The sequence below is a fragment of the Hyaena hyaena genome, unplaced genomic scaffold, assembly GCF_003009895.1.
Source record: "Hyaena hyaena isolate Hyena2069 unplaced genomic scaffold, ASM300989v1 scaffold_31, whole genome shotgun sequence".
Lineage (NCBI taxonomy): Eukaryota > Metazoa > Chordata > Mammalia > Carnivora > Hyaenidae > Hyaena > Hyaena hyaena.
In genome coordinates, this window is record NW_024080664.1 from 2,998,924 (window position 1) to 3,015,232 (window position 16,309).

The 16,309-nt window shown below is 48.5% G+C and overlaps 1 protein-coding gene across 15 annotated transcripts in view; it reads right to left on the reverse strand.

Annotated features, from left to right (window-relative positions):
- Positions 1–151: 151 nt before the first annotated feature.
- Positions 152–16,309, reverse strand: part of LRRFIP1 (LRR binding FLII interacting protein 1) — a 137,995-nt gene continuing 121,837 nt past the window's right edge. For 12 of the 15 annotated variants that reach the window (XM_039228632.1, XM_039228631.1, XM_039228630.1 and 9 more), the window contains one exon: positions 11,173–14,198. In XM_039228632.1, coding sequence (XP_039084563.1) covers positions 12,484–14,198 — 1,715 coding nt within the window. In that variant the 3' untranslated portion in view covers positions 11,173–12,483. Of the gene's footprint in view, positions 1,023–2,047; positions 2,496–2,704; positions 2,810–3,839; positions 3,920–4,753; positions 4,872–6,651; positions 6,702–11,172; positions 14,199–16,309 lie in introns of those variants that run through there. The other 3 variants (XM_039228636.1, XM_039228637.1, XM_039228635.1) reach the window with 2 other exon arrangements.

The window sequence follows — 16,309 nt, forward strand, 5'->3', positions numbered from 1 at the left end:
ATTCCTGTGGATATACTCTTTGTTTATTAACAGGGAAAGAAAAATTGATTTGATATGCTTAAAAAAATAAACAGAGGACCCAAAATGTACAGAACAATTAATATGAAAGAAAGATCTTCTTTCTCGGAAAGAAAAATACAAACCACATTGCTAAAGTCTTTCAACATTTCATTTTTTTAATTTCTCTAATAGTACATTCTTTAAAAGAAGTTAACAACTTCAATTCCAAATATAAGGATTAAATAATGCAAATGAAAAGCTGTCATTTTTCAGTGGAGCTATTGCCTAATTACCCTGGAAAAAAGTATTCTTGTGATTGAACTGATGCAAAAATCCCTTAGAAAAGCTTCATTTGTTGCCTGGAAAGAGTCTTCTTAAGGTCACTTTTTACTTCAAGACCGTCCCCTTGTTTCGAGTGAAAAGAGTTTCGCTTGGTAATGGCTTGTGGTTCCACAGTGTTTTGCGTATGAAAAGCGTAGACTAAGAGATACTACTGAAGTCGCTCACATTTGTAGATTGTGCTCCCAAAGGCAGTCCCAACACTAACATTTTCCCTCAATTTTCAGCAAGACGCAGGAAAAGAAAACTCAAGTCCCATTTGAATCTTGACTTCGATTGCCACGTTCAAGGGCGTCGCGAGGCTGCTGCGCGTGGGACACGGAGCTCCCGTGGGCCCGGTGTGCTTGTTAAAATGACCTGCAGGTTGGAGCAGCGGCCCCAGCCCGGGGCGGGTCTGCAGACAGAGGCATCTGGTGGCCGCAGGGGCTCCCGGGGGTGACCCGGGAGCCGGGTGCCCGGCGGGCGTTCTCTCAGAAGCAGGGGAGGAAGCAGCGATCGTGGAGGGCAGCAGAGGCGAGCCCACGAAACCGCGCTCTCCGTCCACCGAGCGGCTTCGTGCGCGGGGCTGGTGCTCACTGCTGGGACAGCAGCGCGCTCCGATTCGCTTTCATTTTCTCCAGACGCTTGACTAGGTGGCCATTGCTCACCTCAAGCTCTTCTGTTTTGTCCAACGCGCAGCGCAGCTGGAAACAGAGAGGGGAAAAGGCTGCTTGGAGGAAGCTGCTTCCTCCAAACGTAAAAGGATCGCCAAGGGTCCAGCCTGCGGACAAGCGTGGTCGTGGCCCGGACCCGCCGAGGCCCCAGAAGTACATACACGCGGATCTGCGAGCAGAGGCACTTTCCTGAACTGTCCTTAAGGTACACAAAGGACAAGAATCTGGCCTCATGAGTCACTAGGCAACCGTCATCCTCTGAAACAACTCGACCCCGGACATGACGCGGTCTTGGGGGTCCTGATGGTCTCACAAAAGGTAAGGGAGGCAGAGAGAGCAGGGCTGAGCCCAGGCCAGCGGGAGGAGTCGGTCCCCACAGCCCAGGCAGCCAGGCTTCTGCAACCAGAAAGCGAAGCAGAGGCCGAGCCGGTCCCGCCCTGGAGCCACGGCCACAGAGCCTGGTGGTCAGAAGGGAAGCCACAGCGGCAGGGAGCCACGGGGACCAGCAGGCAGCGGGGCAGAGTGCAGGCGCCCTCAGGTGGGGGTGGGGGAGGGGACAGGGCAGCCCCGAGGTTGTGCAGACACGCATCACGGGAACAGGGCCTGCGGCTCTGCTGCTGAGCTGAAACCTCCAGGAGGGTGGCTGGGGTCCCGGAAGAGGTTAACCCCCCCCACCCCCCAGCCCCCTCTCACTGGCAGGGGCGGAGGCAGAGGCAAGCCCTCTTGGCCAGAAATTTCCCCAAGTCAGGCCTGGAGTACTTCCACAAATCCGAATCAAGTATAGATTCACAAGACACCCAGCCCACGAAGGACAAGCCGCCTGAGCCACAGAGTCAGACCCTCGAGGGTGACACGAGCCAGTCCTCAGAAGTGGGAAACAGAACAGCTGTGTGTGACATCTTTTTTTTTAATGTTTATTTTTGAGAGAGAGAGAGCGAGACCGTGTGTGCATGAGCAGAGGAGGGGCAGAGAGAGAGGGGGACAGAGGATCCAAAGCGGGCTCTGCGCTGAGAGCAGCGAGCCCGACGTGGGGCTCGAATTCATGAACCGTGAGATCATGACTTGAGCCGAAGTCAGACGCTCAACTGACTGAGCTGCCCCGTGTATGACATCTTTAAAGAATTAAGGACAATTTACGGTTGTTAATGAACAGTTAACAAAGAAGCAGGACCACGTGTGACCATACGACAGGAAAACATCAGGAATGAACACACTTTGAATAAACCAGAAAAGGTGAACGAGACGATCTGTCAGCAGTGCGGCAAGGAGATGGAAGTCCAAGGTCAGGTGGCTAAGAAATGCAGGGAAGGTCTGCCAGAAGGCCTCGGGTTAGAACCCGGGGGGAGGCGGAGAGACCAGGGAAGAGGGATACTTAAGGAGGTCATGGTTGAAAACTTTCCATACTTGATTTAGAATAAAGACTTCCTGGATCCAAGAAACACCACACGCTCCGAGCGAGCAGAACAAATAGAAGAAGCCAGCACTTGGCACGTTAGGGTGAAGCTGGAGAGAATCAAAGACACAAAGAACTTGAGAGAAGCCCGGGGACAAGGACGGACTCTCGGTGCAGCCTTGAGAAGGTGGCCCACCCAGGGTGGTGGCCGTGACAACCGTGGTTTGGCCTCAGATTTCCCCCAGGCAGCTGCTGCCTCTGTGGGCCAGCCAGCCAATCACTTCCCGCTCTTTCCCTGCAAACAGCCTAGAAAATTTACCTCTCTTTGGAGTTTCCGTTTTTCAGCCTTAAGTTCATCTTCTATCTTTTCGGCATTTTCAGCCGCCGATTTATAACGTGCTACTTGACTCTCTAACCTTATTACCTAAAAGGAAGGGAAACACCGCACATATAAATTCATAGGCCTGTTATCTTTCTCCAGCGGCTTTATCACCTGTGAGATCAAGGGGTGTGGCTTATGAAATGGGGAGGACGGAGGATGCAAGTCGTGATGACCTAGCATTTGGGGCTATCGTATAGGCTCCAACCAAGCAAGCTGTTTGAAGCAACCCCGTTCCCTCTCTGACCCCTGGTCCAGAAGGGTGGCTCACACAGTGCTGCCATCCCCGTCCCTGCGTGGGACCCTGCTGCTGGGGAAGGCAGGTCCATGCAGAACGATGCTGAGGCAAAGGACCGTGGCGCTGGTCCAGTGTCTCCTGGCGTGGCGCGGTGAGGAGGTGGGAAGGAGAAGGGACGCCCAGGAAATAGTAGGGGAGAAGACGGAGGGTTTGGGACGGCAGCCCACAGCCGGGTCTGCGGCGAGAGACAGGAGCAGCCACAGGCCAGCGGGGACCCAGGGTCCACGGAGACTCCAGCACCTCCCTCAACTCCTGCCTTCCCGGGGACGCTGCTCTCACTTCTCTTTCCCCAAACATCCCCCAACGCTCTAGCCGCGTAGAGCCACCATTTTAATCTCTCCCTTTGGTTAGGACACCGTTTGCCCCCAGTTTGCCCAGCATGCTCGCAGCGTGAGGACCCCACATCTAGAAACCAGAGAGAGCCACCTGGTTGGGAGAGAAAGACAGAAAAACCCAGGCGAGAGGAATATCCCCACGTGAAGTGCTTTGTAATTAAATAAATTATCTTTAAAGAACAAACTAAAAAACTGCCCGGCCACATTACCTATTTTCTACAACCAAGCGTTGTTTATAAAGGGTTAGTATCCATTATAATAACCCGAATCCTAATAGTGATCTTCCTTACTCTCCGCAGGAAATACACTGAGGACTTTTTTTGGTTCTAGAAATCTCTGTCTGCTTCTCTGTGCTCAGCCTTTCCGAGCGAGTTCTAGCAAGCACCACTTATTTAATCATCACCTTCACTCTGCCCAATGTTGCTTAAAGGCGTGCACGTACATTTTGTTCTAATGCAGTTATCTCTTGCTCAGACTTTGCAAGTTTAAATTTGAGGTCGCTGATCTGTCTGTTGGCGTCCCCTAAAGGGTGAAAGAGAAGGAGAATGTGTTAAGCTCTTGGGCTTTTTAAAGTGTTAAGACAATAGTTACTGGGAACCAAGCCCGTCCTTAGTAACTGGCATGCAAATCTGTGCGTGCTGGCCTGTGGCCCCACACCTGGTGGAGCCCAGACAGAAGGCGCAGTCCCTCCAGGAGCCCAGGTGGGCTAGTGCCAGGCAGGGGAGGGGCAGGGAGTGGGGAGACGGGGAGAGACGGGGAGAGACGGGGAGAGACCGGGAGTTAATTTTATCTCCTCTAAGGCTCTTTCTGGTTTACTTGTATAGAAAAATGCCTTTGAATTTTTCCATAAACAGGCTGATCAAAAGACAGTTATACTGGGGCGCCTGGATGGCTCAGTCAGTTGGCCATCCGACTTCGGCTCAGGTCATGATCTCACGGTTCGTGAGTTCGAGCCCCATGTCGGGCTCTGCGGTGACAGCTCAGAGCCTGGAGCCTGTTTCGGATTCTGGGTCTCCTTCTCTCTCTGCTCCTCCCCCACTCATGCTCTGTCTCTTGAAAATCAACCAACATTTAAAAAAAAACGGCAGCTATATCCAGCGTAGTCAATATGGTTTCTCACACTGGGTCGCATGGTGGTATCTTGGTGCACCAGTTCTCTCTCTTAGGCTCAGACAGAAACATCCTTGCTCTGCCCACCTGCCCGTCCTTGGGCACCTGCCTACTGTGCTCAAGGCTTTTGGGGGGCCACGGGGGATCCCAGGCTTTCTTTGCCAGGGTGGTTTTTCTCTTCCAGCACAAGTACCATAAAAATAGGACACGCAAAGCATTAACTTCTATGCAAGGGTTGACATTTACTTTGTAGGTCCATTACATGCATGTCTGTCCCGTTTTCTAGGAAGTCGTCTCCAGGATGCGGATTGTCTAGCTTGCCGTTCTTCCGTCTCTCTTCCAGCTGCCCTTTGAGTTTCTTAATCTGAAAACACCCACCGATAAAGTATGTGAATTTCTCCTTTCTCAAGGAGACTGAAAAGCTGAGCGCAGAGCCTATCAGGAAGGAAGTGGCGTGGAAAGAAACAACACCCCATAAATACAATCAGATGTTGCTCTGCAATTATTCTGGGTGTCTTCCAAGGTGCCAAAGAGATAGGGGTCACGTAATCAAGTACAAGAAAAATGTAGTAAGAGGTTACAATCTACCAGCCGCCGTAGGGAATCTCTCCCCTTTAATAACCCAACCGAATAAATAAAGGAAAAACTTTTGGCCGGTAACTGCTTGTCTCAGAAAGGAATAGTAAAGTGGGTGAAAATGGAACTGGATTTACAATATCAGGCACACATTATTTTGTAACTCTGGGTGAAAGGTTATTTCTAAGTTTGAGATTCCTCTTGAATTCAGGCGGAGAATGTGCACGGAGCACTTGAAGTGTTTATTTAAGAGTTAGCAGGTCAGTGTGCTGGTGACCTTTTGTTTATTTCGCTAAGAGGCCAGGAAGGGCCTTCTGGAGCCTTCTAGGCACAGAAATACTGTAATCATGTGCCCAGCAGAACTGTGTGGCCGCTCACAGAGCCTGGTCAAGGTGCAGGGGTGCAACCTTCAAGGAGCTGGGCTCTGCAGAGCTCTCTCCTCTCCCCGGGAGAGGCGGGTAAAGCCAGAAATGCAGTCAGCAGCCAGGACTCTAGAAAGTTAACGATGTCTATTGGGGAGTCTCCCAGCCCTTGTGCTGTTAACCTGTGGCCCTGGTGGCCCGGGGGGGGGACCCCGCTTCCCCGAGTGGCCAGCACCAGCAGATCAGACCCCCTCACCTCTACTGACCACTGGCATTCTCTGCTCTAAGAAAGTACAGAATCACGATGGATTCATGTTCTTAAAAGATCAAAGGAACCTCAATGCTGTCACCGCATTGAACGCTTTCCCCCATTCTGAGAGAAATCTTCAGGGTGCCTGGGTGGCTCGATTAAGCGTCCGACTTCGGCTCAGGTCATGATCTCACGGTTCGTGGGTTCGAGCCCCGCGTCGGGCTCTGTGCTGACAGCTCGGAGCCTGGAGCCTGTTTCAGATTCTGTGTCTCCCTCTCTCTCTGACCCTCCCCTGCTCATACTGTCTCTCAGAAATAAATAAAACATTGAAAAAATTAAAAAAAAATCTTCAACAGAATTGTAACAAGTAAGTCAAAATTACTGTTGATTAGGCTTATGAAGGCGAATGGGAGGAACTGAGTTTCCTTAGAAAGTGACTGTGAAATGATTTAATAACTATCCTGCAGAAGAAAGGACCAAAGGAACGGCTGTTTAGTGTTTCCTAAGGTGGACGAGAGCCATGGAGGTAAACCACAATTAAAACAACTTTGATCGGCTGGAACGAATCTGCTGGAAAGGGGTGCTGATTGCTGAGAGATCCCCAAACCGACTTCTCTGAGCCAGCAGAAGTGAGAGAAGCGGTGTCTGGGGTGGCTCTTGCCTCACGGCCTCAATGGTTAATCCAGGCTCTTCCCGTAAATATTTAAGCAGCAATTTGCATGGAGCGTCCCAAATTCAATGCCATGGCCTTGAGTCTTTGGGGATATCCTCTCTAAACCTCCCGTGACCCATAACGCCCTACTTGGATAAAAATATTAAGAACACAGGTTGGCTTGATAATCATTGCCGGGCATGATATGCTAGGGTCTTCCCGATCAAGGAAGAAGTATATGGAAAGGTGGTCAGTTTCAGGTGCCCCCGCTGGAGAACTCGTCAAGTAATGAAAAGATTGTTACCTGTTCCAATAAGCATTCCCGTTCGTCAAGAAGCCTTTTCAACCTAATATCTAAAGAAATCAAAAAGACAGAGGTTGAGGTGAATCCGTGTAGCGCACCTTTCAGCAGACCGCTAAACCGAGGAATGTGCATTGGGGTTAGTGAAACGGATGATGGAGGTGTTATACACGTACCACAGCGGATGAGGCCACAGGCAGGGCTGGGGAGGACGTCAGCCGAGGGAAGTTGACTTGGGTCAGCCTCCTACAACATGCTTATCTCATCAGGGACAGCATCCGGCTGCATGCAAACAGGCTAATCTTCCACTTTGGGCTACATGCAAGGACTCTAGCGCCAAACCACACTGCAACACAAGATCTCACAGGCTCCGTGGTTTAACATCATTAGCAAGGTACAAACACACCGAACATCGTGATACGTATCACCGGCATTTTCATGATCCTTGACTTGGCAAGTTTATGTCCCTGAAGAATTTATCACTCTCTTTTCTCTCACAGGCTCACCAGGGTCAGAGCTTTGACTACGTGTCCATGACTAAGTCTGCTGACAACACATCTGCTAACCCGCTTGTCAAGAGCGGATACTATCTCAAGAAAGACGCAGTAATGCTCTAGGTTTCTATCGCCCTCCCCCGACCCAGATACAGAAGCATCTCAAAATCTCCTTCCCCCCAAAACCTTTCTCTGAAGGGGGGGTCGAGGAATACGATCCTGAGTACAGAGGAGGGGACCAAGGCCTGGGTTTGGGCAAAACCCACCCTACACCTCGGTAAAGGACAAATCAGGATGATGTGATGGTGACAGTGATGTTAATGGGTCCCTCGCGGTCACTGCATCCCCGTTCGGCTCTAGCAGGTGCGCCTTCACCCGCAAAGCCCCACAGGTGAGCCTTGCCACTTTGTCCCTCTTCTACAGGCGAGCACCCGAGGCCCAGAACAGCTGAGAACTGTCCTCAGGGCCGCACCCCTAACCATGGCACTCCTTCCTCATTCCAGATCTAAACCCGGACCTTGGCGTAGAAGCCGGACTCCCGGCCCCAGACGCTTACTCCTGAGGGGCCACTGATCTCACACTGCACAGCTCTGACTCACCACGTGGAAAGGAAGTAATCTGTATAAAATGCAATTTGTTTTCATCTAAAAAAAGATCACCTATCTAACATGCTTACCCAGGTTACACGCTTTCTCTAAGTTGCTTTTCCAACACCCCAAGTTGTTATTTTCAATTACAAAAGACACGAAAGCAGAAGTGTCAAGCATAAATTTATGATCCTCTGGAGTTCTATTTTAATGTACGTAATCAAACTGCTTCTGATAACTTATTCTTTCTCTTCTGCAAGCCCACCCAATGCTGAAATGAAAACATTATAAGCCCAGATCTTTATTCAACATTACTTTTTATTTTATCTTATAGTTTATATAGGCATCATAAGAAGCACTGAACATACTTGAAAATGATCTTGAACCTCACCTACCTATGGCACAATTTTATTATGATAGTTCTTTCTATGAAGACTTCCAATATCATGGACGGCAAGTACAAAATCCATGTTAAAAGGTAACGATAGCACTAGGCAAACAAAAAATAAGGCTAACGTGACCTTCACTCTTATGGTGAGAACATGAAAATTGAGAAGTAAACTTTTAAGGAAGAAAAGTTTGGAAGCAGAATTGGAGAGGAAGTTTAAAACTAAATTGTTCAAAGGAAATGGAAAAAAGAAAGGAGCACATTAGTTTGGTATAAACTAGACGGGCCTCACTTTTTGCAGTTTTACAATTTTTTTTTTTTTTTTTTGCAGTTTTAAAAACCAAGTCTGATGTGGTGATTGCACGGTGGGGTATTGTCAGTATGGTGGCTACTATAATACTTAACCAGGGCACCGCACACCCTCCTTTACCCTGTATTTACTAAGTGCTACTGCTCATGGTTGGCCCATAATACCCGGTTACAAATAGGTATAAACTATTCATTTAAAGACCACACTTGCAGTTTTTAGAAACAAGGCGTCAAAGCAAATGAAGTCAGGGTGCTTCAACTCCAGAGTTCTCTCTTAAACTGAGAAATCAAAATGAGTTGCCTATTAAAGGTTTCACTTGTTTTAAAAGTCTTCTTTTTCTGTATTAAACTCCAATGAACTTTCCGGTACGTGTGTTAAGAGACCTGAGAAGCACTTGGTGTGACAGGGACTTGGGACAGGGGGCAGCCAGTGCAGATGGCTCCGGAAGCATCTGAACCCCCCTGGTCTTCCTGGTCATTCTTCTGGTCTGCACATTGTCACCTCATCGGTCCAGGTGCAGCCTGGTCACCCACCGGCGGCCACCACGGTCCCTGAGCCCTCCTTCTCTGCGCCGCCCTGCCCGGATCTGGCACACAATTCCGGAGGCCAGTTTCCGACTCCATTTTCAGAGAGCAAACAAAGACGGGGAGGGTGAGCAGCTTGCTCAGAATAATACGCCACCGGGAGCATAATCTTCCCTGTGGGGGGTTAATTTCAGCCATTGTGGGCCCCACGCCCCTCTGCCCACGGCAGAGGAAACGTCACCTCCCGTCTGCGTTTGCAAAGAGAGGCAGAGGCCAAGGCCTCTCACGGAATCCACTCCTGCCTTGCACTGACGTAGTCTGACTATAATCCACGTGGTCGGTTTTCACCGTCCCTGGGGCCAGCCCCCCACTCCGGAGAGCATCTCCTTCCTGCAGAAGGCAGAGCACGGGACAGGCCCTTCCCCCTGTTTATAGGGCCCAAGAAGTCTGTACAGATGGGGATTGTATACGTCAGCCACCACCAAGGTCATTCACATCTTGAAAAAACCTCAGTCACACAGTGGATAGGATGAAAAGGAGAGAAGGAGGGTTTTTTCTCCTAAAGGACAGTTTTTGCTGTATACGATCATCACACCGAATAAGCAGGTATTCTAACATAATATAACATAGGCACAAACACCCCTTCCTCTCCTTCCGGAGCCTGGACATTGGGAATGGATCTCTGATGTTCCGCATTTCGACAGTGGGCTGTACGAGGCGGACTCCTAGGAAAGGGGTCTATCTCTGCAAACCCCCAGAGCTAACACTGCAGGGTCCTGGTGAGAGTGGAAATGTAAATGTTCAGGTTTTCCATTCACTAAGACTCAGGGCCATACATCCTGTTCCCAAAAACTCTTGAAAAAACTTTTACTGCCTCTCAACTTCTGTACATTGTAACAAGCTGTCACTCAAAATTCCATTACCTTTCCCTGTTTCTCACATAGACTCATAATTAGACTTAATTATACTTTTGGAGGAAGGTTTTCATTTTATATACAGTAGTACATTCTGGTTTGGGGCTGGAAAATATCCTCGTTTTTAAATTTAAGGCATCAACGATCAGCATTCTCCTCTGTTTTGGATCCTGCTGAAATCTCAGGGGCCTGGGTGTCTCTGGGGATGTGGCTGACAGGAAGGCTTTCCATTCTTTTCTAAGTCAATCTTTTGACACAGAATCTTTCCAAATTGCCTCATATGCCTCTGTGCCTTCCTGACCTGAATTACCTAAGGTAACGATTTCTTGGTAACTTTAAGGGCCTTCGCGTGGACATCAATAACCGTGCTACAATGTCATTTCCCCGCTGGAGCAGAGTCACTGCTGTTCACACTGAAGGCTCTTAGATTATCAAGAGATGGGGTGGCTGTTCATAATCCCTTTTTTTCTTTCTTTGCTCGCTTGCTGATTCTCAGCTGCCCGCTTCCATGAGGAGCTGGTTCGTTTCTGCTTGTCCACTGGCATAGTGCCTCCCAGACATGAAGTGATCAAAAAGTCCATTACTTAAATGAATGAGTGGATAATTGAGACCACTGGACAGCTGGCCTGTGGGGTATGAAGTGTGCCACAGTGCCCTTACATGTGCTGTTGAGTAAGAGAGGAAAGAGAGACCTTAAAATGGTTGGATGATCTCACCCCTTAGTGGGTTTGGTTGCTGAATCACCTCCCCAGGGGCCTTTGTAGGTAGGAATGAAAGGGGTTTCCGAACGTGCATTCCAGGGTGGACGCGGCTTTGCTGAAGTTACGGGCATCCGCTGACCCCCTTTCAAGTCTTGTGCAGCCCTTGGACTCGATCTCTAGCAAGCCCCGTATTTGTCCGTGTAGGTAGCACTGGTGGAGAGGGTCTATCGGTCCCTGACTTCAGGACACTTACACAGGAAGCCTCAATGCTTATTTTCACCATATTCTTCAAAACATTCTAAGTATTGGGACAGGTAAGCTGAGCGACAGAACAGGGCTAGCTGGAGATAACGGGCTCCTCACCAGACTCACACATCACAGGGGACTCTATGACGGAAGATCTTCTCAATTCTCCCAACGCTAGCCCTGGCCTAGGAGCCAGGAGAGAAGCCGAGTCATTACTGACAGAGGGCATCAGGCCTGAGTCCTTCACACGAGGCTGACTGGGGAATCAGCAGCCTGGAGGGAGGGACTGCTTTAAAGATCACATCACGCAGAATAGGAGCCTGTCGGAATTCAGGCAGGCCAAAGACTGGAACCACAGGCTTGTCAAATGATAAAATGCTCTTTTTTTATTTCAGTTACATAATAACACGCTTGCCTCAAGTTTGATTGAGGTTCTGGTCTTTTTTGCACTCAATTATATCTTGTAACAGTGACATGAATTCATATATTCTCATAAAGTGTCCACGGCATTCATAACGTACAGTCCTTTGTAATCTGAATATTTTTACAGTTTTTTTAATTTAACTTTACAATTATTTTTTAAAAGGCTTCCGTATATAGAAAAGATATATTTCCTTCAGGAAGATCAAATCGAGAATTTTCCAATAAGAATATACTGAGAAACAGCAAATGAAAATATCTATACCAAAACACCAAAAGTGGATCTCTATTTAAAATATCCGGTGATAGTCCAATTAGCAGTTTGCATAAAAAATGGTCACCTCTCTTTTGAATAACAGTTAGACAAATAGAAAGAAGCAATTCTAAGGTTAAAAAAATAAATTTCAGAAATGGTCCCCCCACACAAATACTGCATTAGGAAGTGCAATTTCAACACGTGTCTCTTCCAGAAACAAATTAAAAAAAAAAAATCTTTGTATAAAAGGACTTTGGTACATAATCAGCACAGAGTGAGGTCGAAATCTACAAAACAAATTCGGGTATCATTAACAATGACATCAAAACGTACTGGTTTGAGAGAAAATATCTGAATGAGGTAAAGGGAAGTAAGATCTCCCAGTGCTGGAAGGTATTTATTTCTTATCCCGAACATGATGCGTTACTGTCCTAAGGTGCAAATCTTATCACTCAGTGACCTATACGCTATTTGGCCATTTATCTCCTTTTAAAATAAAATACCTCATAGGTTATAACGTACACATCAACATTAAATATGAAAGTACATATATCTGAATGAGACAAATCAATTTAAATATCACTATGCTTACACCATGGGCATCTCAGAATGCCACTTGGTCAACTGTATGCTGACAGATCTGGTCAAGAGTATCAGCCTAAGGCAAATGCTTAAGTCACTTTATTTTGATTTTAAGCAGAAATATGAAGTGTACGTTATGTCTGACTCTACTGGAATGCTCTTGGTTAGAACGTATACTGATTACAAGCATGTCTTTCTTTCTCATCGGGGCGATAGGCTTAATGTGGAAGGATACATCCCCAAGTAACAGTCTATAACTCGACGTGGTAGACAGCTCGGTGGTTGATTGTCACGTGGTACATCTATATCAGTGTGGGACGTTGTAGACAGAGAGTGGAGAGAGCAGATGGGCCTCTGACAGCCGGAGCTACTGTACAGTCCTCGGCCCCCTCGACGGCCGGCCTCAACTCCACTTACGACAGCGTACAGTCCTCTTTGCTTTTGCCCTTCTCGCTTCCGCCTCTCGGCTGGTCTGAATCGGAGGCTCCCAGCTCTCCTGTGGGTGCTAAGTCATCCTCATTTTCTACAACATTCCCGACTACCTCACTGGGACATTCTGCCACCTCCTGGTGCTCCCGGCTTCCTGTTTGAGAGGCATCATCGAAGTCCTCAAGGGGACTCCCGTTCTCCAGCAGGGTGCCGCCGGACGCTTCTCCACTCTCTGCTTCTGGAACGCTGTGAGTGGCGCCATCTTCGTTAGCCTCATCTCTTATAATGGCTTCATCCGGCTCCTTATTGTCGGCACTCGCGCCTGACGACTGGGTTGTGTCATCTCCCGGCGCCAATGTGTCGCCATCGGCTGCTTCTTTCCCTGCCTTAGTGTTTACATCATTATCTTCTTGGTTAAGTTTTTCATCCAACTCAATTTTAGAATTTTCTGGACCATCAACATTTTCACTGCTTCCTGCTGCACTTTCCTTCTCTGGGCTTTCAGGTACCTCAACTTGTGATTCTACAGCTGCTTTTTCATCGGTAAGCTTTACCTGCTCTTCTTCCTTACCTTCACTTAAATCTGGGTTCTGAAAGGTTAACTCTTTCTTAACATCTTTTAGGGTTTCCACAGGTGTCGGTGATTTTTTCTTCTTGTTTTTCTTCTTCTTGTTCTTTGTCTTCTTCTGAGACGAATCCAATGCCTCTCCCTGTTGGTCATTCTTTTCTTCCTCGGGTTCTTTTGTATCTAGGGGCTTGCTGTCTGTGTCTGCCACACTTGGGCCCGTCGCTCCCTGAGGGCTGCTTCTGGCTGCTGGGCAACAAGGAATGTTCTGCACTTCTGTCTGGATTGGTTTCTCATCCCTCAGCCCCCTTTCCTGGTCCTCCTTTTCATCGCTCTCCCAATCTACTGCTGTGCTCTCCACCGGGAGCTCTTTGGGCTCCACAATTCCCTGCATGGTGGTCTCTTTCTCTAGATCGTGCCCTGAGCTTGGGTCCAACTCTGTTGGGGTATCCACCGCGTGCTTTTCATCATCACTCACAGCGTCGCCGCTGTCCCTCGGAGGGCCGGAGGCTACTGTGCCCACCTGCTCTCCAAGCCCCGTGAGCCCTGCCTCCGCCACACCCTCTGTGGGGCTCCCACCTCGCTCCCCCACACCTATGCTGCCCAGCCCTCCAACTTCAGATATTTGTGGAGATGCAGAGTCTTGACATGGCTTTGTGCTATCTGCTCCCAGGCTGGTTTTCAAATCTTCCTGTGTTTCTGTAGATTCTTTACTCTGGTTTTTGACATCCAAGGCATTATAACTGTCCTGCCCGGCCACAGGATCTGGCATTTCACCATCTAATTCGCCCGCACAGCTGGACCGCTCAAGGGAAGCCCCAGTCCTATTGTCTGGTGTGTTTATGGCCTCACTGGACTCAACCTGCTCTGTGCTTTCAAGGAAGGGAGCGTTCTCAGGACTCTGGTTTTGAACCTGTTCCTCATCTGGACCATCTGCTAAGACTCCTGGTGAGGGAGCCCTGTCTTCAGAGGCTTTCTGGCCCTCGGCATTTCCACCAGGATGGGACACCTCTGTGTCCACACGCTCCCGGGCTGGGTCTTCCTTGTGCTGTTCTTGCTCAGTATTCTGCAAGATTCCTTTTCTCCCCACATTCTCCACAATTTCGCTTTTCACCTCCACTTCACTGGCTCTTCCTAAAAGACCATTGAGAAAATTGAAGGGACCCAGTGATGTGGCGACTGCTTAACACATATTACAGTGTAAACCCGCGTCCTCTCTCCCGCCCGACCCCAATCCTAAGGAGAGAGAATCGTGAGAGAGTCACATGAAACAGAAGCCCTTGGCCAGTTCTGTGCGGCAAAGCAGCCATTGCATCAGCCAACGTCTGATGGGCGAAGGCCACTGCCGCCATTGCCGAGGTAAGAGTGGCGGCCGGTGCATCTTTGTGGGAACTGATTTTCAAAGGGTGCTGTGAAGTTGTAACACAGAGCTCGGGACCAGGCAGCCAAACAATCCGAAATGAGGGGTTTGAGAACGGTCTACAGTTCCTGTTCCCCCTTCTCATTCCCAAACGCACATCTGGGCTACGCGCTTCCTCAGCTGTCTACCTGTGCTGCACACCGCAGGGCTCTAAACCCCCTGCCAAGCAATCAGAAACCTTCAGTTACCCTGAAGACATTTAGCCTTTGGTCAGTGGTAAGGGAGCTGCTTCTGAAATAGCTCATATGACGTAAAAGGAAATCAACCCCCCGCCATCTAATTCCTGTGTTTCTGAGAAAGATTTGTGCCCGGGACACCCCTGCTCCATTCCCTAAGGGACTGGGGGGTGTCTTAGCAGAGGCCATGCTCAAGGGCAAGGTGGCCACTTAATTAACAATCAGTTACTCACCAACTAAAGAATTACAAACTAAAAAAAAAACAAAACATGTTACGACTTTGGAACCAACGCGTATAAGTTTTAGATTCTCCAACAAATGCACCCCCAGCGTCTCAGACGCCATGTTGCTGCGAAGCGAAGTCTTGAAAATTTTCAAAGACCGTGGTCTCCACAGGTGGGTGCACTTCCCCCAGACAAAATGGGCAAAGTAGTGGGACTTCCAGTTAGTTTTGCTTCACACTTTAAGGATGTCTATCGGGCCACATGTTTTATAATACACACTTTGTATTGATGAAATAGTATGTGTCCACGAATAATTTGTGAATACATATGTATATATGTAAATTAAAAATATACATATTGGAAAGTTCCAATAATTATTTACTGATGGGGTCTGCGGTCAACAAACATTTGGAGACCATTTATAAAAGTGATATTTCTGGTTCTTGGAGGGTTGGTTTTGAATGGTTAACAAAGATTGATAAAATGTGTGTTTGAACGAGAGTGGCATGGCCAAATTCCCAGCCACTCGCAGAGCTTACATAAAGGTATGATGGAAAACAATCCAGTTCTCCTCTTTCAGGAACTTACGCACAATGGAAGCGCTGTATGTCTGTAGTGGTCATGGAGGTGATGAAGTATCTACCTAGGAAGTGGGTCCCGAGAAGCTCGGGGGTACAGGTTTCTATGTTTCCATAAATAAGAAGTACAGTGAAAGCCTCTATGGGGAACTCAAAGTCACTGGCCCCGGCTGTGTTCTGACCTCTCTGTAAATAGCAGGGGCCCAGCTGGTCGTAAGTGACGGGTGAGGCCCTATCTGCTGGCCTGCAACTCCGGGCAGCATGCCGGATTCCAAAGGCTTATCCAAAAGCCAAATATTATGACAAATCTCAACAGGTGAGTCTATTCAGGTGTTTGCAAACTGCATCAAATACTCTTACAATCTGTCGGATTTCCCAATTTCTATTCTTTCAGAAACAAAATGTGACCTACAGAGCGATGGCACCTTTAACAAGGGGAAAGCATATTCAGACTCTTGTTGGTAAAGTACAGCTCCCACTCTGACCACACTCACCCCCAGCCTGGGGCTGCCATCTCTCATGCTGTACCTGCCCCCCTACCCAGCCCCCAGCCTGGGGCTGCCTGTCCGACTTGTCCCCCACTTAGGGCACCTGAGTGGTAGCTTGAGAATGTCAACCAGGCTCTATGTCACAAGCCCCAAACTGCCGTCCGCAGGCACCTCAAGACCTTAGAACACTGACTGCATGGTGTCTAGAATGTGGAACGCTGGCTTGTAAACAGGGTTAACTAACTCGCTTTATAGCCTCGGTTGTTCTGACCTTTTGAGAGATCTGCAACAGGGTAAGTTAAAAGCCGTACTCGGCACCTGTCTGAGCAAAGGCAAACAGTAACTGCCAAAACGGTCCC